General features: G+C 39.7%; 1 protein-coding gene across 6 annotated transcripts in view; it reads left to right on the top strand.

Moving 5' to 3' along the window:
- Positions 1-15,544: 15,544 nt before the first annotated feature.
- LOC117325959 (COP1-interactive protein 1-like) overlaps positions 15,545-25,649 on the top strand; it is a 104,887-nt gene continuing 94,782 nt past the window's right edge. For 5 of the 6 annotated variants that reach the window (XM_033882538.1, XM_033882531.1, XM_033882506.1 and 2 more), the window contains exons 1-2: positions 15,545-15,893; positions 18,113-18,205. In XM_033882538.1, coding sequence (XP_033738429.1) covers positions 15,783-15,893; positions 18,113-18,205 — 204 coding nt within the window. In that variant the 5' untranslated portion in view covers positions 15,545-15,782. The remainder of the gene's footprint in view (positions 15,894-18,112; positions 18,206-25,649) is intronic. The other variant, XM_033882514.1, reaches the window with a different exon arrangement.

Genomic DNA, 25,649 nt, shown 5'->3' with positions numbered 1-25,649 from the left:
CAGTGTCTAGTGACAGGATACTGATGTATGACAGTTAGTGTCTAGTGACAGGATACTGATGTATGACAGTGTCTAGTGACAGGATACTGATGTATGACAGTTAGTGTCTAGTGACAGGATACTGATGTATGACAGTTAGTGTCTAGTGATAGGATACTGATGTATGACAGTGTCTAGTGACAGGATACTGATGTATGACAGTGTCTAGTGACAGGATACTGATGTATGACAGTGTCTGGTGACAGGATACTGATGTATGACAGTTAGTGTTTAGTGACAGGATACTGATGTATGACAGTGTCTAGTGACAGGATACCGATGTATGACAGTGTCTAGTGACAGGATACTGATGTATGATAGTTAGTGTCTAGTGACAGGATACTGATGTATGTCAGTTAGTGTCTAGTGACAGGATACTGATGTATGACTGTTAGTGTTTAGTGACAGGATACTGATGTATGACAGTGTCTAGTGACAGGATACCGATGTATGACAGTGTCTAGTGACAGGATACTGATGTATGATAGTTAGTGTCTAGTGACAGGATACTGATGTATGACAGTGTCTAGTGACAGGATACTGATGTATGACAGTTAGTGTCTAGTGACAGGATACTGATGTATGACAGTTAGTGTCTAGTGACAGGATACTGATGTATGACAGTTAGTGTCTAGTGACAGGATACTGATGTATGACAGTGTCTAGTGACAGGATACTGATGTATGACAGTGTCTAGTGACAGGATACTGATGTATGACAGTTAGTGTCTAGTGACAGGATACTGATGTATGACAGTAGTGTCTAGTGACAGGATACTGATGTATGACAGTTAGTGTCTAGTGACAGGATACTGATGTATGACAGTTAGTGTCTAGTGACAGGATACTGATGTATGACAGTGTCTAGTGACAGGATACTGATGTATGACAGTTAGTGTCTAGTGACAGGATACTGATGTATGAAATGTCTAGTGACAGGATACTGATGTTGACAGTTAGGACAGATATTACAGTAGTGTCTAGTGACAGGATACTGATGTATGACAGTGTCTAGTGACAGGATACTGATGTATGACAGTGTCTAGTGACAGGATACTGATGTGTGACAGTTAGTGTCTAGTGACAGGATACTGATGTATGACAGTTAGTGTCTAGTGACAGGATACTGATGTATGACAGTTAGTGTCTAGTGACAGGATACTGATGTATGACAGTTAGTGTCTAGTGACAGGATACTGATGTATGACAGTTAGTGTCTAGTGACAGGATACTGATGTATGACAGTTAGTGTCTAGTGACAGGATACTGATGTATGACAGTGTTTGGTGACAGGATACTGATGTATGACAGTTAGTGTCTAGTGACAGGATACTGATGTGTGACAGTTAGTGTCTAGTGACAGGATACTTATGTATGACAGTGTCTAGTGACATGATACTGATCTGTGACAGTGTCTAGTGACAGGATACTGATGTATGACAGTGTCTAGTGACAGGATACTGATGTATGACAGTTAGCGACATTGTATTAAAACATCGTATACACTATTCTTACCAATTTAAATCCAGAACTTCCCTCGAATAAAAACCTGAAAGAGTAAGGAGAATTTATCGGGAAGCGCCATTGTTATCATATGAAGCATACTATATACTCCATTTAACGATGATATCGATACTGTTCTGATCGAGGAAATGTATTTGTTCCAGACTGTAGGCCAGACTATCTTTTCTCATTGTCTATTACAAGAATATTGATCTCCGAATTATGTCGGTTTTGTTAGCCTCCTCCCTCAATCCGTCTATGGAGGCATTAAGTATAATGTTTTCTTGTTTTTATTGAGAAGATTGTCTGCTTCTCCACGTCATATGGACCATCGCACCTCCCCGAGGTAACACAGTGTGTGATGTAAACCTACACGCGTTTCCCGGGTTACCGCCTTATATTCCGAATGCCCAAAAGTCTGAAGGCCCTTTAGTCCGAATGCCCGATAGTCCGAAAATAGGTAATATTGTAACGTTGATAAATGGTAATATACATGTATGAATGATTTCCTATTGAGTATAACATGTGTATTACAAATAAGACAGAATATAAATGTATACGAAAAACAAATTAAAAACCGAAATTAATAAATATTTGTGCCAAAAATCGCGGAGATTAATAATATAATCTTTGACATGTCCTTGCAACGTTACGTTTCACAAGACGGCGCCATTTAGCGTTTTCTGATAAAAAAAAAAAGCAACTGCCCCTTAGTGAGAAAAGAAAGAAAAAGAATATTACATTACGTACGTCATTTGTGCTTTTTGTGCCTACTTCTTGTGTTTACGTGCCAAGAACTCTTTCTGCGCATACCACCATGACTTTATTCTGTTTTATTTGCGCCGTTTCCGTTGATTTCTTTAACTGCGGAACAAGCGTGTACAGCTGGAGGGGTTTGAATGGTACGAACGTAAGTTAAAGGAGTGGGTGGGGGCAAAGTGGAAAAGATATTGAAATTGTGCCATTTGGTCGTTTTGGATAACCAATGTGATCTATAATTATGCAGATAATAAACGTCAAAATGGACCATTATTATAGGTTTTTTCTGCTTTGATGAATTATCCATACCTAGTGGACTGCAGTACGTAATAAGTGGTTATTTGTATGGTCTATTAACTTTCTATGAATATCAGAATATGCGAAAGTATTTTACTGTTAGTAAGTATTGAGAAAGTTCCCTGGGCGACAACTTTCTCTCGTTGTTATCGTATATCATTAAAGCAGAGATTTATATACATTATGTATACAAATAGGGATTAGCAACTATCAAGCAAAATTGATACATTATATAAATTCAATCATTTGGTTACAATTTTCAAAATTGACATTTTAATGATTTCAATAATATGACAATGTACCACAGGTAAACTACCCGCCAACAAGGGAAGGTAAAAGCTAAGAGGTGGTAACAGCATTAATATGTAGGTCTCTGATTATTGTCAATATCCAAAATTGGTCCTTTTTTTTATTGGTAGCGAGCCGCTCTATTGCGCAGTTGATACCAATCTGCTAATCAAACAGTATTATATATATATATATACATATAGTTCTTCGTACTAGGGTACATTTTAATCCCACGAAGAGAACTGAATGAATGTAACTTCTTTTGATGAAAGTTCATCCATAATTTTCAGCAAGAAAACTTTTCACGAAAACACAATTATCACTCTAATAGAAAGTTCACTAAACCCCGATACCGACATATTTATCCGGATGAGTCGATGTATATCATACACAAACATATACCCAGCTTAATAATCTGACGACTAAAAAAGATAAAGTATTAAGAAAAAATGCCGAATGTTAATATTACTCGACTTTAAACACATAGGCTACTTGACAGGAAAACGATTTTTTTTTTTTTTAAATTGAAGTAAAAATTTCGAGTAATGCTGACATAAAACTAATTATCATCATTACTATGTATTAATATTTAGCTATTTTCGGACTATCGGGTCTTTGGTCTATCGCGCATTCGGATTATCAGGGTCTTGGACTTAAGGACATTCGGAATATAAGGGTGTCACCCTGTTCAGGTTTTCACAGTCAGATAGGTGTCCGGTGATGTGAAAGAAAGAAGATATGAAATATGATGTAAAATCCACCCTGTGTTTGCTTTGGTCTCACGCCATTTCACCATCCTTTGACCATACCTCGGCATCACTCAATCTCTCAACATTTTCACCTTTGTAAACTCGTTTTACAACAATTGAGAGACAAGTTATTTACTTCCAGTGATAACGCTTGTTTACGGGCCCGGGTTGAAGCGCGCGATGGGCCTTACTGTGGAAGGTTTGGTTTGTTTTGTTTAACGTCCTATTAACAGCCAGGGTCATTTAAGGACGAGCCAGGTTTTGGAGGTGGAGGAAAGCCGGAGTACCCGGAGAAAAACCACCGGCCTACGGTCAGTACCTGGCAACTGTCCCCACGTAGGTTTCGAACTCGCAACCCAGAGGTGGAGGGCTAGTGATAAAGTGTCGGGACACCTTAACCACTCGGCCACCGCGGCCCCTGAACTGTGGAAGGAAACCGGAGTACCGACAAAAAAAACATGTGATTAAGCAGCTGACCCCATACCTTTTCACATGCGATCGGGGAATCGAACCCCGGTCGCCGCTGCCACTCGGCCATCCTCATCTTTATCCCTAGGACAACTGTTTGCCACCCACCATCCCCGATATCCCTCAAACTGCTCTTACACCCCATCATTCATATGCGAGTCGTGTAGGCGGTAAAACAGTTACTCAACATCTGATATGCGAGGAAGCTTTCCTATCAAACAAAATATCCCTAAACACAATTTTACCGGTTAAGCGTGAAAAGATAGTTGATGAAAATTATTAACTGTATGGAATATCACATGATTGTTAACTTTGGATATCGGTTAACACCAGGATTTATCAAAACTAGAAATCCTATTTTCGCCGAGGCCAATGGTTAATAAATAATTGTGTTAACCGATATCCAAAGTCAACAATTATTTCTTAACTGTGTGATAGTTTCTTTTTCAGAAATTTGACCTGTATTTCATGTCTTCTTTTCTCTTCTTTTCTATTGTCTAGCGTCACGAATAAAACACAAAAATCGGTAACATATAGATATTTAACAACGCAATAAATTAATAACATAAACCGTGAAACTTCATTTATACAAAAATAAGAAGTACAATAATAGTTGAAAAACTAAATTTATCACGACCAGTCAGACGTCATGTTTAAAAGTTACTTTTGGTTACAGTCTTATAACAAGATAGTTTTTTTTTATAGACGTTATATTTCTTCATAATGTCGGTACATGTACGTAACCAAACGCACGTCTTCCATACAAGGGAGATAACTCGTCTTTCCTTGTAGTGTTATTAACGAATTTGTGCTAAAGCTTTTGGCCATAACTGAAAATTTTGTAGTTTATCATTATATATACCTATTTTTGACTTATTGTATTTTCCTTTCATAGTAACCCTCTAAAGAAAATCGCTCAAATCACTCAGGGTGGTTTTTTATACGTAATTTCTTAGGGCGATCCTCCATTGACCCATGGATGCTTCTTCATACGTATTCTCACACGATGACCCTCCATACGTAATCTCACAGGATGGCCCTCCATACGTAATATCACGGATGGCCCTCCATACGTAATATCACGGATGGCCCTCCATACGTAATATCACGGATGACCCTCCATACGTCATCTCACAGGATGACCCTCTATACGTTATACCATAGAATGGCCCTCCATACGTCATCTCACAGGATGGCCCTCCATACGTCATCTCACAGGATGACCCTCCATACGTAATCTCACACGATGACCCTCCATACGTAATCTCACAGGATGGCCCTTCATACGTAATATCACAGGATGACCCTCCATATGTAACCTCACAGGATGACCCTCCATATGTAATCTCATAGGATGGTCCTCCATACGTAATCTCACAGGATGGCCCTCCATACGTAATATCACAGGATGACCCTCCATATGTAACCTCACAGGATGACCCTCCATACGTAATCTCATAGGATGACCCTCCATACGTAATCTCACAGGATGACCCTCCATAACTAACCTCACAGGATGGCCCTCCATACGTAATCTCATAGGATGGCCCTCCATACGTCATCTCACAGGATGACCCTCCATACGTAACCTCACAGGATGACCCTCCATACGTAACCTCACAGGATGACCCTCCATAACTAACCTCACAGTATGACCCTCCATACGTAACCTCATAGGATGGCCCTCCATACGTCATCTCACAGGATGACCCTCCATACGTAATCTCACAGGATGGCCCTCCATACGTAATCTCACAGGATGGCCCTCCATACGTAATCTCACAGGATGGCCCTCCATACGTCATCTCACAGGATGACCCTCCATACGTTATACCATAGGATGGCCCTCCATACGTCATCTCACAGGATGACCCTCCATACGTAATCTCACAGGATGACCCTCCATACGTAATATCACGGATGACCCTCCTTACGTAACCTCACAGGATGACCCTCCATACGTAACCTCACAGGATGACCCTCCATACGTAATCTCACAGGATGACCCTCCATACGTAATATCACGGATGACCCTCCTTACGTAACCTCGCAGTATGACCCTCCATACGTCATCTCATAGGATGACCCTCCATACGTAACCTCACAGGATGACCCTCCATACGTAATCTCACAGTATGACCCTCCATAGGTAATCTCACAGGATGGCCCTCCATACGTAACCTCACAGGATGACCCTCCATACGTAATCTCACAGGATGGCCCTCCATATGTAATCTCACAGGATGACCCTCAATACGTAATCTCACAGGATGACCCTCCATACGTTATCTCGCACTATGACCCTCCATAACTAACCTCACAGGATGGCCCTCCATACGTAATCTCACAGGATGGCCCTCCATACGTTATCTCACAGGATGGCCCTCCATACGTCATCTCACAGGATGACCCTCCATACGTAATCTCACAGGATGACCCTCCATACGTAATCTCACAGGATGGCCCTCCATACGTAATCTCACAGGATGACCCTCCATACGTAATCTCACAGGATGACCCTCCATACGTAATCTCACAGGATGGCCCTCCATACGTAATCTCATAGGATGGCCCTCCATACGTTATCTCACAGGATTGCCCTCCATAACTAACCTCACAGGATGGCCCTCCATAACTAACCTCACAGGATGGCCCTCCATACGTAATATCACAGGATGGCCCTCCATACGTAATCTCATATGATGGCCCTCCATACGTTATCTCACAGGATGGCCCTCCATACGTAATATCACATGATGGCCCTCCATACGTAATACCATAGGATGGCCCTCCATACGTAACCTCACAGGATGGCCCTCCATTCGTTATTCTTAGTGTGGATTTTGAATAATTGTATAATCTGAACTGTCAATAAAGTCTTAAGTGTAATTTAGGAAGTGTCTGGGATACACCGTTATGGAGCAGTCTTATTCTTACAATCAGAAATCGATATATGGACCTAGACATCAATTCTACATTTGATTTATTTTATGAGCTAGACAAAAATAATCAATCTTAGTATGACTAACTCAGAGGACCCCGAGGAAGATTAGCCTTTGGCTAAATCAGGTTTATCCTCTGTAAATATAAGTACAGTAAAACTCACTTATATATCAAATAATAATTTCATTTTAATTATAATTCACATAAAATTCTGTCAGCACGTTCTTTGCTAGGAGTGTCAACACTAATGTGTTTCGTGTGTCAACACTACTTGGCTTGACATATCAACACTAGATCTACTAGGTTTTAATATGTGTCAACACTACTGTGTTTAGTTTTTTCCGTCAACACGTACAAGGTTTTGTGTATAGTCGCTTATTGGGCTAGTTGTGTGTCAACGTGTACTGGGCTAGTTGTGTGTCAACGCGTAATATGCTAGTTGTGTGTCATTGCGTACTGGGCTAGTTGTGTGTCAACGCGTACTGGGCTAGTTGTGTGTCAACGCGTACTGGGCTAGTTGTGTGTCAACGCGTATTGGGCTGGTTGTGTGTCAACGCGTGTTGGGCTGGTTATATTTACATTTACACTGCAGCCCCACTATATAACTTTACCAAGCTCACTTGGAAGTTATGAGTCCATAACTTCCAAATCATTATTATGACGTCATTAATATAGTGACGTCATAATTGTCACGTCGGCGATAACGAAAGATGGCTGTTGAAAAGGCTGTTCCGTCTTTGACGATAACAATTTGTTCATTCATCGTAGAAGCAAAATTCCTGGATATAGTCTTTAAAAATCGTTGTCAAATGCGCGCTTCATTAAATTTGCCTTTGTCCAGTTGGCATTCATCAGCCCATTACTTCCAACTGAAAGCAGTTCAATGCTTAAGTGTGTCAACGTGTACTGGGCTAGTTGTGTGTCAACGCGTACTGGGCTAGTTGTGCGTCAACGCGTAATGTGCTAGTTGTGCGTCAACGTGTACTGGGTTAGTTGTGTGTCAACGCGTAATATGCTAGTTGTGTGTCAACGTGTACTGGGCTAGTTTTGTGTCAACGCGTAATGTGCTAGTTGTGTGTCAACGTGTACTGGGCTAGTTATGTGTCAACGCGTAATATGCTAGTTGTGTGTCAACGTGTACTGGGCTAGTTGTTTGTCAACGCGTAATGTGCTAGTTGTGCGTCAACGCGTACTGGGCTAGTTGTGCGTCAACGCGTACTGGACTAGTTGTGTGTCAACGCGTACTGGGCTGGTTGTGTGTCAACACGTACTGGGCTAGTTGTGTGTCAACGTGTACTGTGCTAGTTGTGTGTCAACGTGTACTGGGCTAGTTGTGTGTCAACGTGTACTGGGCTAGTTGTGTGTCAACGCGTACTGGGCTGGTTGTGTGTCAACGTGTACTGGGCTAGTTGTGTGTCAACGTGTACTGGGCTAGTTGTGTGTCAACACGTACTGGGCTAGTTGTGTGTCAACGCGCACTGGGCTAGTTGTGCGTCAACGCGTACTGGGCTGGTTGTGTGTCAACGCGTGTTGGGCTAGTTGTGTGTCAACGCGTATTAGGCTGGATGTGTGTCAACGCGTGTTGGGCTGGTTATATTTACATTTACACTGCAGCCACACTATATAACTTTACCAAGCTCACTTGGAAGTTATGAGTCCATAACTTCCAAATCATTATTATGACGTCATTAATATAGTGACGTCATAATTGTCACGTCGGCGATAACGAAAGATGGCTGTTGAAAAGGCTGTTCCGTCTTTGACGATAACAATTTGTTCATTCATCGTAGAAGCAAAATTCCTGGATATAGTCTTTAAAAATCGTTGTCAAATGTAAATATAAGCATTGAACTGCTTTTAGTTGAAAGTTATGGGCTGATGAATGCCAACTGGACAAAGGCAAATTCAACATGAAGCGCTAGCGCGCGTCATTAAATTTGCCTTTGTCCAGTTGGCATTCATCAGCCCATAACTTCCAACTGAAAGCAGTTCAATGCTTAAGTGTGTCAACGTGTACTGGGCTAGTTCTGTGTCAACGCGTACTGGGCTAGTTGTGCGTCAACGCGTACTGGGCTGGTTGTGCGTCAACGCGTACTGGGCTGGTTGTGTGTCAACGCGTACTGGGCTAGTTGTGTGTCAACGCGTACTGGGCTAGTTGTGTGTCAACGTGTACTGGGCTAGTTGTGTGTCAACGCGTAATGTGTTAGTTGTGTGTAAACGTGTACTGGGGTAGTTGTGCGTCAACGCGTACTGTGCTAGTTGTGCGTCAACGCGTACTGGGCTAGTTGTGCGCGAACGCGTACTGGGCTAGTTGTGCGTCAACGTGTACTGGGCTAGTTGTGTTTCAACGCGTACTGGGCTGGTTGTGTGTCAACACGTACTGGGCTGGTTGTGTGCCAATGCGTACTGGGCTGGTTGTGTGTCAACACGTACTGGGCTAGTTGTTTGTCAACGCGTAATGTGCTAGCTGTGCGTCAACGCGTACTGGGCTAGTTGTGCGTCAACGCGTACTGGACTAGTTGTGTGTCAACGCGTACTGGGCTGGTTGTGTGTCAACACGTACTGGACTAGTTGTGTGTCAACGCGTACTGGGCTGGTTGTGTGTCAACACGTACTGGGCTGGTTGTGTGTCAACACGTACTGGGCTAGTTGTGTGTCAACGCGTACTGGGCTAGTTGTGTGTCAACGTGTACTGGGCTAGTTGTGTGTCAACGTGTACTGGGCTAGTTGTGCGTCAACGCGTACTGGGCTGGTTGTGTGTCAACGCGTGTTGGGCTAGTTGTGTGTCAACGCGTATTGGGCTGGTTGTGTGTCAACGCGTGTTGGGCTGGTTATATTTACATTTACACTGCAGCCACACTATATAACTTTACCAAGCTCACTTGGAAGTTATGAGTCCATAACTTCCAAATCATTATTATGACGTCATTAATATAGTGACGTCATAATTGTCACGTCGGCGATAACGAAAGATGGCTGTTGAAAAGGCTGTTCCGTCTTTGACGATAACAATTTGTTCATTCATCGTAGAAGCAAAATTCCTGGATATAGTCTTTAAAAATCGTTGTCAAATGTAAATATAAGCATTGAACTGCTTTTAGTTGAAAGTTATGGGCTGATGAATGCCAACTGGACAAAGGCAAATTCAACATGAAGCGCTAGCGCGCGTCATTAAATTTGCCTTTGTCCAGTTGGCATTCATCAGCCCATAACTTCCAACTGAAAGCAGTTCAATGCTTAAGTGTGTCAACGTGTACTGGGCTAGTTCTGTGTCAACGCGTACTGGGCTAGTTGTGCGTCAACGCGTACTGGGCTGGTTGTGCGTCAACGCGTACTGGGCTGGTTGTGTGTCAACGCGTACTGGGCTAGTTGTGTGTCAACGCGTACTGGGCTAGTTGTGTGTCAACGTGTACTGGGCTAGTTGTGTGTCAACGCGTAATGTGTTAGTTGTGTGTCAACGTGTACTGGGGTAGTTGTGCGTCAACGCGTACTGTGCTAGTTGTGCGTCAACGCGTACTGGGCTAGTTGTGCGCCAACGCGTACTGGGCTAGTTGTGCGTCAACGTGTACTGGGCTAGTTGTGTTTCAACGCGTACTGGGCTGGTTGTGTGTCAACACGTACTGGGCTGGTTGTGTGCCAATGCGTACTGGGCTGGTTGTGTGTCAACACGTACTGGGCTAGTTGTTTGTCAACGCGTAATGTGCTAGCTGTGCGTCAACGCGTACTGGGCTGGTTGTGCGTCAACGCGTACTGGACTAGTTGTGTGTCAACGCGTACTGGGCTGGTTGTGTGTCAACACGTACTGGACTAGTTGTGTGTCAACGCGTACTGGGCTGGTTGTGTGTCAACACGTACTGGGCTGGTTGTGTGTCAACACGTACTGGGCTAGTTGTGTGTCAACGCGTACTGGGCTAGTTGTGTGTCAACGTGTACTGGGCTAGTTGTGTGTCAACGTGTACTGGGCTAGTTGTGCGTCAACGCGTACTGGGCTGGTTGTGTGTCAACGCGTGTTGGGCTAGTTGTGTGTCAACGCGTATTGGGCTGGTTGTGTGTCAACGCGTGTTGGGCTGGTTATATTTACATTTACACTGCAGCCACACTATATAACTTTACCAAGCTCATTTGGAAGTTATGAGTCCATAACTTCCAAATCATTATTATGACGTCATTAATATAGTGACGTCATAATTGTCACGTCGGCGATAACGAAAGATGGCTGTTGAAAAGGCTGTTCCGTCTTTGACGATAACAATTTGTTCATTCATCGTAGAAGCAAAATTCCTGGATATAGTCTTTAAAAATCGTTGTCAAATGTAAATATAAGCATTGAACTGCTTTTAGTTGAAAGTTATGGGCTGATGAATGCCAACTGGACAAAGGCAAATTCAACATGAAGCGCTAGCGCGCGTCATTAAATTTGCCTTTGTCCAGTTGGCATTCATCAGCCCATAACTTCCAACTGAAAGCAGTTCAATGCCTAAGTGTGTCAACGTGTACTGGGCTAGTTCTGTGTCAACGCGTACTGGGCTAGTTGTGCGTCAACGCGTACTGGGCTGGTTGTGTGTCAACGCGTAATGTGCTAGTTGTGTGTCAACGTGTACTGGGCTGGTTGTGCGTCAACGCGTAATGTGCTAGTTGTGCGTCAACGTGTACTGGGGTAGTTGTGCGTCAACGCGTACTGTGCTAGTTGTGCGTCAACGCGTACTGGGCTGGTTGTGCGTCAACGCGTACTGGGCTGGTTGTGTGTCAACGCGTAATGTGCTAGTTGTGCGTCAACGCGTACTGGGCTGGTTGTGTGTCAACGCGTAATGTGCTAGTTGTGTGTCAACGTGTACTGGGCTAGTTGTGTGTCAACGCGTAATGTGTTAGTTGTGTGTCAACGTGTACTGGGGTAGTTGTGCGTCAACGCGTACTGTGCTAGTTGTGCGTCAACGCGTACTGGGCTAGTTGTGCGTCAACGCGTACTGGGCTAGTTGTGCGTCAACGCGTACTGGGCTAGTTGTGTTTCAACGCGTACTGGGCTGGTTGTGTGTCAACACGTACTGGGCTGGTTGTGTGCCAATGCGTACTGGGCTGGTTGTGTGTCAACGCGTACTGGGCTGGTTGTGTGACAACACGTACTGGGCAGGTTGTGTGCCAATGCGTACTGGGCTGGTTGTGTGTCAACACGTACTGGGTTGGTTGTGTGCCAACACGTACTGGGCTAGTTGTGTGTCAACGTGTACTGGGTTGGTTGTGTGCCAACACGTACTGGGCTAGTTGTGTGTCAACGCGTACTGGGCTAGTTGTGTGTCAACGCGTACTGGGCTGGTTGTGTGTCAACGCGTACTGGGCTGGTTGTGTGACAACACGTACTGGGCTAGTTGTGTGTCAACGTGTACTGGGCTAGTTGTGTGTCAGCGTGTACTGTGCTAGTTGTGTGTCAACGTGTACTGTGCTAGTTGTGTGTCAACGTGTACTGTGCTAGTTGTGTGTCAACGCGTAATATGCTAGTTGTGCGTCAACGCGTACTGGGCTAGTTGTGTGTCAGCGCGTATTGGGCTGGTTGTGTGTCAACGCGTGTTGGGCTGGTTATATTTACATTTACACTGCAGCCACACTATATAACTTTACCAAGCTCACTTGGAAGTTATGAGTCCATAACTTCCAAATCATTATTATGACGTCATTAATATAGTGACGTCATAATTGTCACGTCGGCGATAACGAAAGATGGCTGTTGAAAAGGCTGTTCCGTCTTTGACGATAACAATTTGTTCATTCATCGTAGAAGCAAAATTCCTGGATATAGTCTTTAAAAATCGTTGTCAAATGCGCGCTTCATTAAATTTGCCTTTGTCCAGTTGGCATTCATCAGCCCATTACTTCCAACTGAAAGCAGTTCAATGCTTAAGTGTGTCAACGTGTACTGGGCTAGTTGTGTGTCAACGCGTACTGGGCTAGTTGTGCGTCAACGCGTACTGGGTTAGTTGTGCGTCAACGCGTAATGTGCTAGTTGTGCGTCAACGCGTACTGGGCTGGCTGTGTGTCAACGCGTAATGTGCTAGTTGTGTGTCAGCGTGTACTGGGCTAGTTGTGTGTCAACGCGTAATATGCTAGTTGTGTGTCAACGTGTACTGGGCTAGTTGTGTGTCAACGCGTTATGTGCTAGTTGTGTGTCAACGTGTACTGGGGTAGTTGTGCGTCAACGCGTACTGTGCTAGTTGTGGGTCAACGCGTAATATGCTAGTTGTGCGTCAACGCGTACTGTGCTAGTTGTGGGTCAACGTGTACTGGGCTAGTTGTGGGTCAACGTGTATTGGGCTAGTTGTGTGTCAACGCGTACTGGGCTAGTTGTGCGTCAACGCGTACTGGGCTGGTTGTGTGTCAACGCGTGTTGGGCTAGTTGTGTGTCAACGCGTATTGCGCTGGTTGTGTGTCAACGCGTGTCGGGCTAGTTGTGTGTCAACGCGTACTGGGCTGGTTGTGAGTCAACGCGTGTTGGGCTAGTTGTGTGTCAACGCGTACTGGGCTAGTTGTGTGTCAACGCGTACTGGGCTAGTTGTGTATCAACGTGTATTGGGCTAGTTGTGTGTCAACGCGTATTGGGCTGGTTGTGCGTCAACGCGTGTTTGGCTAGTTGTGTGTCAACGCGTACTGGGCTGGTTGTGCGTCAATGCGTGTTGGGCTAGTTGTGTGTCAACGCGTAATGTGCTAGTTGTGTGTCAACGCGTACTGGGCTAGTTGTGTGTCAACGCGTACTGGGCTGGTTGTGTGTCAACGCGTACTGGGCTAATTGTGTGTCGACGTGTACAGTACTAGTTGTATGTCAACGTGTACTGTGCTAGTTGTGTGTCAACGCGTAATGTGCTAGTTGTGTGCCAACGCGTACTGGGCTAGTTGTGTGTCAACGCGTACTGAATTGTGTGTCATCGCGTACTGGGCTAGTTGTGTGTCAACGCGTAATGTGCTAGTTGTGTGTCAACGCGTACTGGGCTAGTTGTGTGTCAACGCGTACTGAATTGTGTGTCATCGCGTACTGGGCTAGTTGTGTATCAACGCGTACTGTGCTAGTTGTGTGTCAACGTGTACTGTGCTAGTTGTGTGTCAACGCGTACTGTGCTAGTTGTGTGTCAACGTGTACTGTGCTAGTTGTGTGTCAACACGTACTGTGCTAGTTGTATGTCAACGTGTACTGTGCTAGTTGTGTGTCAACGCGTACTGTGCTAGTTGTATGTCAACGTGTACTGGGCTAGTTGTGTGTCAACGCGTACTGTGCTAGTTGTATGTCAATGTGTACTGGGCTAGTTGTGTGTCAACGCGTACTGTGCTAGTTGTGTGTCAACGCGTACTGTGCTAGTTGTGTGTCAGCGCGTACTGTGCTAGTTGTGTGTCAACGTGTAATGTGCTAGTTGTGTGTCAACGTGTACTGGGCTAGTTTTTGGCTAGTTGTGTGTCGACGCGTACTTGGGCTGGTTGTGTGTCAACGCGTACTGAATTGTGTGTCATCGCGTACTGGGCTAGTTGTGTGTCATCGCGTACTGGGCTGGTTATGTGTCATTAAGCATTAAGCCACTAGACCAAAGAAATACAGAGTAATGACTTAGAAAATAAAACATGGCTTCAGCAGTTCTCTTGGCTAATAAAGATTTGCTTACTGGCTTTTCCTCTGTAGTAATAGACTCTGATACACTCACTATCAACTATGAAAAAAATAGTAAATCGAATTAAAACATGGAAATATTGGTTGATCGGTTAGCATGTTAGATCGATATCATACACCGATCACAAAATAACAGAATTCCCGTCGGTTTTGAAGAAGGCCACTATGGTTTTAAAAAGCTGACAATGAAGATTATATCTGAACAAGAAGATATGGCGATGCAAGTGACATTTCTATCACCGGTTACTGAATCATCAAGCTAGATCTATTTATCGACAGTTATAAGTTAAAGACTATTAAAAACCAGTTTAATCGGATAAAAACTGTATAAATACACTTAAACAAGAATATCTGAGAAACGTTGCATTATATAAATATGATATACATGTATACGTCTCTCATTAAGGGTCATCCTATTGAATAATTTATAAATATTATATTGTTCTTGTTGGCGGAGTCTTAATTAAAAGTCTATTCAATAAATGACGAGTAAAAAAGGGTAATAACTCGAGAAAAAATAGTTATTCATTTTTCTTTTTCTTTTTTGTTCATCCAAAGGCATAGAGGAACATTTCATTTAAATTTGTCTTCAGCATCCACTTACGTTTCTGGGCCGTATGTATCGTATATATATATGCATGACATTATTATGCAGTCTACTCATTATGAAATGTTTAAAAAGCGTGATAATTTGTTATCTCACGCCATTGGTCTTAATTAATTCATAGGAAGGGAAAATGTCGATAATATTATTTGTAAATGAGGAGCCATACGCCCTGTCAGTGATGGACAGCCTAATTACATACATACTTCACACTGCGCAGACCGTATCACAGAACTACTTATCTTGATATTCATGCGCGCGCACCTATGTGAGGGAATGGGAACCATGAACCGGTTCGTGGACGATCTTCCGATGTAAACTACGAGCTAGTGACAAAATGGACCCATAGCAGCCATGTTTTAGTGATTTATTAGCTATGATAGACCAGATCTGTTAGTTTTTTGGATTTATTAGACTGATTTTAACTGTGTCTACCTGTGGCAGCGGGCAGTCCGTCCGTAAAGGACTCGCCGTTGTTTTCGTAAACAAACATGGCTTCGAAGTGTCAGAAATTTCAGCCGAACATTTTTAATAAGCTGAAATGCCAGAGCTGCTTCGGGGCGAAAGATATCCATTCTGCGGAGGCTCTGGAGAACAACAAGGTAAGTAACATGTCATGTTTACCTTTTGCACAGGCGCAAAGGTCAGCCATCGTGACCCGTCATCGTACCTGCAGGTTTAGTCTACCTGTACTGATATCGGGGGGATGGGAGTGGTCAGTCTACATTTTAGTACTTCTGTATGTTCAGGTCAAGTTTTTGACCAGCTGGGTGATTTCAGCTCCCCTTTTCTGCTGCCAGATGTATCAGGTGTTAGTTGATTCGTGGAGAGTATAGAAATGTTATGAATATTGAGAAGTTACTAGACAGAATGCATATACACTATCCAAATCTGAACTATATAATATATTCATCGAATTGTCAATAGAATAGCCTCTGGAAACAAAGTCACAAGTCAAAGTATGATTAAATAACAAACTAGTCATTTGCTAAACAATGTATGTTTTAAAACCTGTGTCGTGACATAGGTGACTCTACTTTGTGAGGTACCGTTTAACTGATAATACAACAGGTGATTTTGTGTATTCTGTGGGAAGTTCAGAAATATTAATGTAAAACCCTCTTGACATAGTTTTAAGATGACGGTGACATAGTCATTTGTGTACACACTAAATGATTGTGTCCCACTAATTGTTGTGGAATATATATGTTTATGGAGAAATGTCAACACCCCCGTATATAACTACTGATTGTCCACAGATGACACCAACCTGTACTGGTCCCAGGTAAATCTTGTACATGTGACAGGTAACCTTCACACCTGTCATTGATCACCTGTAAATATTTGACCAAAGGTATACTGTAGCACATTCCAGGTGTGTCTAATTACCAATATCTGGATATCACAAGTGTGTGTAGAGATCACTTCTATACTGCCCCAGGCAGAATACCAGAGGTAGAGTTGACCACATCATTGAAGCTCTCAACCCAGCTTCTGTCACCATTGTTGGTTGAAGGTTGTTCTAACTCGCAGTACAGGGAATCAGCTCTAGCTGGCAAGGCGATTCAAAATTTCCAACTGGATATTTTATGACAGTTCCAAGGATATACAATTTCCAACGGAAAGAGAAATTATTTTAAATTTTTAACTCCTTATTTAGTTTTATTGTTCTGATTAAGATAGCATTCTTTCAATTTCAGAAGACCTGATCACAACACAATTGAATATTTTCATCATACTCGTATGAAACAGGGGTTACACAATATTACAAAATTCATAGGTCTCACACCTGGGAGTTTGTTAAATGTGGTCAAACAATAAAAGAAATTCAAATATTTCTTATTAAAATATTCATTGGGCTAGTAGAATTTTTCTGTGGGCAAACACTTAGCAGGGATTTTCCTACAATAGAAAGAGGGTCAGGTTAAAAGGATCCTATCCCTGGAAAAAAAATCCCAATTTTTAAGTCACTTTTGATGATTAACTATGTTTTATATAAAAAGACCTCTATTAAGGCAATTTCGGAAAATAAGAAAACAGCTATAGATAACAAAATGAAATAAAAAATAATATAAAGGCAATATTTATCAAAGAAAATCCGAAATTTGTATGAATTTCACTATTTTTTGTTTTTCCCAATGTCACAATTTGTCGTGTGGAAATTCCTAATTCAATGGACCCTGGCCATGGACCCAGTTGAAAAAAATGTAGGAAAATCTCTGCTCAGGATATGAATGAAATGATTTATTTCAGTAGAGAAATAGTGCTGCGTCAGTTACTTATCCTAATCAGGTGACAGATGTGTAATGTCCTTGTGCCCTACTCAGGAGATTATTATGACTAGAATGGGATAGACCCATCTGGATCTCCACACCCGCCCTCCCTGTACCCAGGCAGATTAATCCCTTGTCCTCATTAGTACCACATGCCTGTGGTCAGAGGGAAACACACATTCCAACATCATACAGACAAGATATTCATAAAGACTTTGTAGGCTGGACATTTCTGTACTGTAACTTGAGCTTGTAACTGAATTTGTGTCCATTAACAATTTGTAATGGTAATATCATTTGTATAACATGAAACTATATATACATTGTCTGATATTGCAGTGATATAATTAAAACACTTTTAAAATTCGCTAAAACCATATGTATTTTGGTACATATCCCATGTTAACTGTATATAGGTGCTATATGTGTAAGTGATAATTAGTAAACATTTATAGGTGGGTTTAGAAGATAGTGTTTATTAAAAACAAAACCAAAGTATAAAATAATGTACCGATTTAGAAATTCTGATCTGGTGGACTTGATTTTAGGAAGTGGATGACATGAGTACTACAGCCAGCCATGTTGGTTGGGTGGATGAGATCTGTTCTTTAGTGCTGGACTCGTTCACGACAGTCGAGTCGGTAAGTTGGTTGCATTGGAATGGGACATGCAGCCAACACTATAAACTTTCCTTCATCCCTACCTAGCGTTAGACAATGTTTGTCATAACTGTCATAACATGCTAGACCTTGTTGCATTCTCTATTTAGAAGAGAGGTTTTGTTTTTGAATATTGCATCTTTTCAGATTTTTACTTGTTTGAAAATTTGTTTGAAGTTAAGAATTTCTTCCATTTTGCATTTTTACATTGATCAGGACTATATGTGATATATAAAGATTCTCCATAGTAATGGTTTGACAGTTGTATTTGCATGCATGAGTTTTTGTGTTACCAGTTGGTATCTTCTCTTTAACAGCAGCAGAATGAAATTAGAAACTTTTTTTTGAAGTTTTATTACAATTATATAGCTAATATATTGGTACTAGGTACTGAGTTGAGATAACCTCAGGGTAATTCTAATGTCAATTTATATACATAAAATTTAACACTGGAGAATATTTATTTTTGTTGTCCTATAGTTTATCTTACGTATTTAATTTTTCCTATATGTCCAGAAACAGTTTAATGTTCTGAAAGTCATATAGAAATGAAAATATTAATGCATGTTCTTGCTAGTCTATATGAAGATAAATTTAAAATAAATAACACAATAAGTGGTCAGTATGCTGTAATTTGTATTTAGGTTTGAATGCATGACCCTACTCTGGATCCCTCTATATCTATAGTCCTACTTCCATTGTTTGCTGAAATATGTAAAACATAGCTTTCAATTATTAACATTGATGAATAAATCATTATATATACTTTGACCAGTTTTTTATTCTTAATTAGATATACATAAAATGAGAACACCCCAAGACTTTGATCAGTATTTGAGTATAAGACATCATTTAGAAATTCCATTACTTTGTCATGTTGTGAAGACTGGAATAATAAAAACATAAAGTACAGCTAACTTGGGGAAGGTCAAGGTCACGCCGACCAGGGAAGTCGCCTATTTTTTGGCTCCGGTAATTTGATATATTTCTTGGATTTTACGAACCTACAAAACTAGAATTTTTGGACAGTATTCGGTTTATGTGCTTTGGATTCACAATAGTCAAGAAACTGTGTTCGTATATGTGCAGAAAATGTCTTTTGAAGCTTTCAAAAACGTAACAATGGATTAGACCCAACGGTGTGACAACTGTTAACGACGCGCGATAGTATACACGTACGTACCTGTGCATGTGTGATATACAGAGCTAGTTTGACTTTGGATTATATTGAACCATGGGTAGAACTAAGACTTCTAGTTCTACCGTCCCGAAGACAACGGAAGAGAAATTAGATGATATATCTGAAATGTTAGCCAATCTAGTGACCAAAACGGAAATGGACAAAAAAATTGAACGCATTACAGACAAAATGGAGGAGAAATTTTCTAGGTTGAAAGAAGACATCAGAAGAGAGAACCGTGAGCTCATAGACACTTATGAAAGCAGAATTTTCGATTTGGAAAAGGAGAACGACGAACTTAAAGAATCAGTTGGTAATCTTAGAAACAATTGTTTGGAATTACAGGACACAGTAAAAGAGATGTACTTTAAGTTCAATGACCTAGAACAGCACGGTCGAAAAAATTCCATACGGATATTTGGTCTGGAGGATCCATCACAGAAAGAGACAGTAGCGGAGTGTAAAGAAAGAGTTACCAGTTTTGTCAATTCTAAGTTAAAAGTGATACTCCGTAGTGAAGACATCGACATCACCCACAGACTTGGAAAATATGTTCCGGGGAAAAAGAGAAATATTATCGTAAAGTTCACACATAGAACAAAGAAACACGAAATTCTCAAAGAGAGAAGAGTGCTCAAAAACACAGGAATCACGATCTTCGAAGATCTCACCAAACACAACCAAGATCGCCTCAGGGAAGCTTACAGTTTGGAATGTGTAAAGAACTCGTATAGCACTGACGGGAAATTATTCGTTATTCTGAAGGATGGCAGAAAACGAAGACTGTTTAATGACACCCCTTTAGATGCAGAATATCTGTTGAAGGATGGTAATTTCCGCTGACTAGATAATGGATTTTTGACTAAAAATCGGTAGTGGACATTTCCGGGAAATCGACCCGGTTACCGATTTGTGATGTACATGTGTTGTGGTAGCTGTCTAGTTGTGTACGGTTTTTCTCAGATTGTGTATTTGTTTTCATTCTTAATAATGGATGTAACACTTGTGAGGATAACTCTCTCTTTCTACAAGGTAAGCTCTTGTGCTTCAATATTTTTTCTTTCGATTTCCCATTTTTTGGCGAGTGTGGTCATTTCACATACGCTTGCACTTGTGCATTAAACACAAAAGAAATCCTTAGTGATTTCATTTCTATCAATATCGTTTCAAATATGTGATTATTATCTCTTATCATCATTTTGTCGCGATTGCATTTTTATTTCTTTAATGAAAAAGAAAGAGTTACCTTGTATGTATAATTATTAGAGTTTGCCCTGTTTGCGCAATTTTCGGGTATCCGTTTATGACGGTGCACTATTTATTTATTGCTTAACCCCCCCCCCCCCCCCCCCCCCCCCCCAATGTGTGGTTATTATCTCTTTTTAAATTATCATTTTGTCGTGATTACTTTTATTTTAATGAAAACGAAAGAGTTGTCTTGTAATCTTGTATGTATAATTATCAGAGTTTGCCCTGTTTGCGAAATTTTCGGGTATCCGTTTATGACGGGGCACTATTTATTTATTGCCTACATACCCATATCCCCCCCCCCCCCTCAATTTAATTTTTCCGGAACCTTAATACCGGCATCTAGTTTTTTTTTTATTATTTTTGACATATCACATATCATCTCTAGCAGCGATATTGTTATAATTTGTCATGTGTTGTAGCAGTAATTTGTAAATAATGGTTATTCCCGATTTGACTTGAGTATCAAATATTCTGCATGTTAAATAAATATACATTTCCGGAATTTTAGCCCGGCATTTCTGTGTAATAAAATTTCTATTGTTTAACTTCAAACTTCTAGGTGACTGAGACTACTTGTAATCACTTCCGGTTAATCGAACCAATATTCAAAATACGATGTAGAAGAGAAAATGCAGTATTGTGTTTTTTTTAAGTGTTTTTAGCGCGTAAGTTAACAGTTGTCTATGTCTGAGATCTCATAGGCTATCTTTTTATGTTTTGTCTTTATGTTTGTGTGTTTGATGTACCCTTTTCCATAACAGGCCTCGGAAACTCGACTATTACTCAGTGGCTCGTTGCTGGTGATGTGATATGTGGAATTGGTCGAACTTCTGCGGCCCTTTCTTCATGTTGTAACACCGGTAGCGATCCAATTCGGTTATACTGTTTTGACTGTAATTTAGTAATTGATTACTGATAATGTAACGATTCTTAGTGCAAACTGTCAGGGTTTGGGGGATAGGATTAAAAGAAAAGACATATTCTCTTATTTGAAGAATCAGTCTTATAATATTTTCTGTCTTCAGGACACACATTTTACGCAAGATAAGGAGAATGTAATTAGAAGTGAATGGGGATACGAATGCTTTTTTAGCTCCTATAAATCAAATTCAAGAGGTGTTGCAATATATTTTAATAATAATTTTGAATTTAAAGTGTACAAGGAAAAGAAAGATAATACTGGTAACTTTTTGGCGCTAGATATAGTAATTGAAGGATCCCGAATGACTCTTATAACTGTATATGGCCCGAATCAGGATAGTCCTGATTTTTATGATATTATTACTCAGACTATTGACGATTTTGAAAATAATTATGTTGTGATATGTGGAGACTTTAATTTAGTATTGAATCCAGAGGTTGATTATGACAGTAATTATAAAAATGTAAATAACCCTAAAGCAAGAGACAAAGTATGCGAACTTATTGAAAATTATAGTCTTATTGATATATACAGAGAACAGCATGAAGAGAGTAGAAGATATACATGGAGAAAAAGCAACCCTATTAAACAAGCCAGACTAGATTTTTTCTTGATTTCAGAAAATATGCTGTCTAATATTGAAAGTTCTTCGATAGATCCTGGGTATAGGTCTGATCATTCCTTTCCTAAAATTCAGTTAAAGTTCAATATTTTTAAAAGAGGGAAGGGATTATGGAAACTAAACAATTCTCTGTTACATGATTTGGAATATCTCAATATTATAAAAGATCTTATTAATGAAGTAAAACTTCAATATTGTTTGCCAGTTTATAATTTAAACTCTATCTCTACAATCACAGATACTGATTTAGAATTCACCATTACAGACCAGTTATTTTTAGAAGTTATGTTGATGGAAATAAGAGGAAAAACAATCTCGTACTCGAGTTACATGAAAAAACAACAAAATCTCAGAGAGGATAGTTTGAAAAAAAACATACAGGAATTAGAAGATAGGGATAATATTGATTTAACTGTCCTTGAAGATAAGAAAAAAGAACTTGAATCAATTAGATTGCATAAAATAAAGGGAAATATTGTTAGATCGCGAGCCAAATGGATAGAAGAAGGAGAGAAACCTACAAAATATTTTTTTGGTTTAGAAAACAGAAACTATACTTCTAAAATCATTCCTAAGTTGCAGAAAGAAAACAATGAAGTTATATCAGACCAGGGGGACATTTTGAATGAAGTCAAAGACTTTTATGAAAAGTTATATGATGATTCAGATGACATAGTAGATATTGATTTAACAAATTTTTTGTCTCACTGTAATGTCCCAAAATTAAATGTTACTGAGTCAGAGAATTTAGAAGGTATTATTACTCTTGAAGAAGCAGGGAAAACTCTTAGTAAAATGAAAAGTAATAAAAGTCCTGGTTCAGATGGATTTAGTGCAGAATTTTTTAAATGTTTTTGGAAACAATTAGGCACATTTGTTGTAAGATCTTTAAATTATGGATATTTTAATAATGAACTCTCTGTTACACAAAAGCAAGGCATTATTACTTGTATTCCAAAAGGGGACAAACCAAGACATTACATTAAAAATTGGCGACCAATATCACTTTTAAATATTGTCTATAAAATAGCATCTGGAGTTATAGCGAGTAGGTTAAAAACAATTTTAGGAAAGCTTATTCATAATGATCAGACAGGGTTTTTGGAAGGGCGTTACATAGGCGAAAATACTAGGCTTATTTATGATATTATGAGTTACACTGAAGATCATTATATACCTGGAATGCTTCTCATGATTGACTTTGAAAAGGCCTTTGATTCAGTGTCGTGGAAATTTATAGACAAAACTCTTCTATACTTCGGTTTTGGGGATAGTATCAGAAAATGGATAAAAACACTTCATAATAATGTTAATTCGGCCATAAATCAGGGTGGGAATATTTCTAATTTTTTTAAGGTAAAGCGTGGTTGCCGTCAAGGGGACCCTGTCGCACCTTATATTTTTATATTGTGCACAGAAATCTTAGCAACCAGGATAAGAAATAATAGCAATATAATGGGTATAAACATTGATGACTTTCCTATTCTTCTTTCACAGTATGCAGATGACACTTCATTAATACTTGACGGATCAGAAAAATCTTTACAAGAGTCCATTCTGGAATTGAAACTATTTGCTGAAATTTCCGGTCTTAAAATCAATATAAATAAAACCCAGGTAATATGGATTGGGAGTAAAAAGTACAGTAATGACACCTTTTTACCAGATTTAGGCTTAAAATGGGGTAGGGACAAATTCACACTGCTGGGGATAGATTTTAGTGTTAATTTACATGAAATACCTAAATTGAACTTTGACAAAAAACTTATTAAACTCAAGTCTTTAATTAAGTCATGGAACAGAAGAAAGTTAACTCCTATTGGTAAAATACACATAATTAAATCTCTATTAATATCTCAATTTAATCACTTGTTTATTTCACTTCCTAATCCAAGCAGTAACTTTATCAATAAGCTGAATAGTATTTTATACAATTTTCTATGGAATGGTAAAATAGACAAGGTGAAAAGAAAGGTAATAATCAAAGAATATTTTGAAGGGGGACTAAAAATGGTTGATATAAAAGCCTTTATCGATGCACTTAAGCTCAGCTGGTTAAAAGATTTTTTCAAAGTACTTCTACTAAAAATTGGCAAGTGATCTTCATGAATATTACTAACATTGATTATATTACTAACTGTGGAAAAGACTTCTTACATAAATGTGAAAGAAGATGTAAAAATTTATTTTGGTGTGATGTTCTGAGGGCATGGGGAAAACTTCTTGACTTAGATATACTCAAGGGCAGACAACTCTCTATTTTAAAAGCACCTCTGTGGTATAATCCACTTTTGAATATTGGGGGACATTCTGTTTTTTATAATAATTGGTATAGAAAGGGTGTTAAGATAATAAATGATATGTTGAAACACACTTCTCCAGTTACTTTCTACTCCTATTATGAATTTATTCATAAATATGGTGTAGTTACCAACTTTCTTCAGTTTCAAGGTATTGTCAATGTAGTTAAACTAAATATTCATATACAAAGTATCCAAGATACAAAACTTATACTCCCCTTCATTCCTTTTAACATAGAACCATTCATTAACAGGACAAAGGGAACCAGACATTTATATAAAATCTTGTCTAAGAATGATGAAATCCCTACTGGTAGAAAAAAATGGGCTGATAATTATGATTTTGATGATTCTGTCTGGGGAAATATATTCTATCTTCCTTTCAAAATAACCAATGATTCAAAACTTCAGTGGTTCCAATACAGAATTTTACATAATATTTTGACAACAAATTCTTTGCTTTTCAAGGCAAACATTGTTATAAACCCTCTTTGCACATTTTGTAATTCAGAGTCCGAAACCATAACACATATTTTTTGGGATTGTCAAAAAGTACAGGATTTATTGCAGAGTCTAGAAATACTTCTGGATGCACTTTTAATTCCTTTTACTATGAATAAACAGTCTTTTATATTTGGACTCCCATCAGTTAGAAATGTGTATAATAAAGTTGATAATGAGATTAACATCATCATTAAACATTATATCTATAAAACCAGATGTCTAAACACTACCCTAAATTTAAATGCTCTTATCAATTCAATAAGAGAAAACCACAATGTCAAAAAGTATGCAGCAATTGGGAAGGGTGAAGCTTCTCTTGAATGTTTTAACAAAGGTTGGGAAAAATGGAAAAAGGTTCTCCTTTTGTAAGTATTTATTATATTGAATATATTTTTCTTCTCAAACTCTGACTGTTTGTAAAAAGCCAATGACATTTATAAAATTCTATCAGATATTTTCAGCAAGTATTTCTTAAAAGTGTTTTCAATTCACTTATCAATTTTTTTCTTTCTTCCGAAGGCCTTTTTGTATGTCTGAAGTGTCTGTCTTGTGTTTGTCTGTTTGTCAATCTGTCTGTCTTTCCAATTATCTGTTCGTGTTTGGATGTCTTTATAGTTGTCCGTCGGGTGTCTGTCTGTCTAGCTGTT

Source organism: Pecten maximus, chromosome 1 (assembly GCF_902652985.1).
Source record: "Pecten maximus chromosome 1, xPecMax1.1, whole genome shotgun sequence".
Classification (NCBI taxonomy): domain Eukaryota; kingdom Metazoa; phylum Mollusca; class Bivalvia; order Pectinida; family Pectinidae; genus Pecten; species Pecten maximus.
The sequence above is the reverse complement of the archived record's forward strand: the minus strand, read 5'-3'. Positions and strand labels throughout refer to the sequence as shown.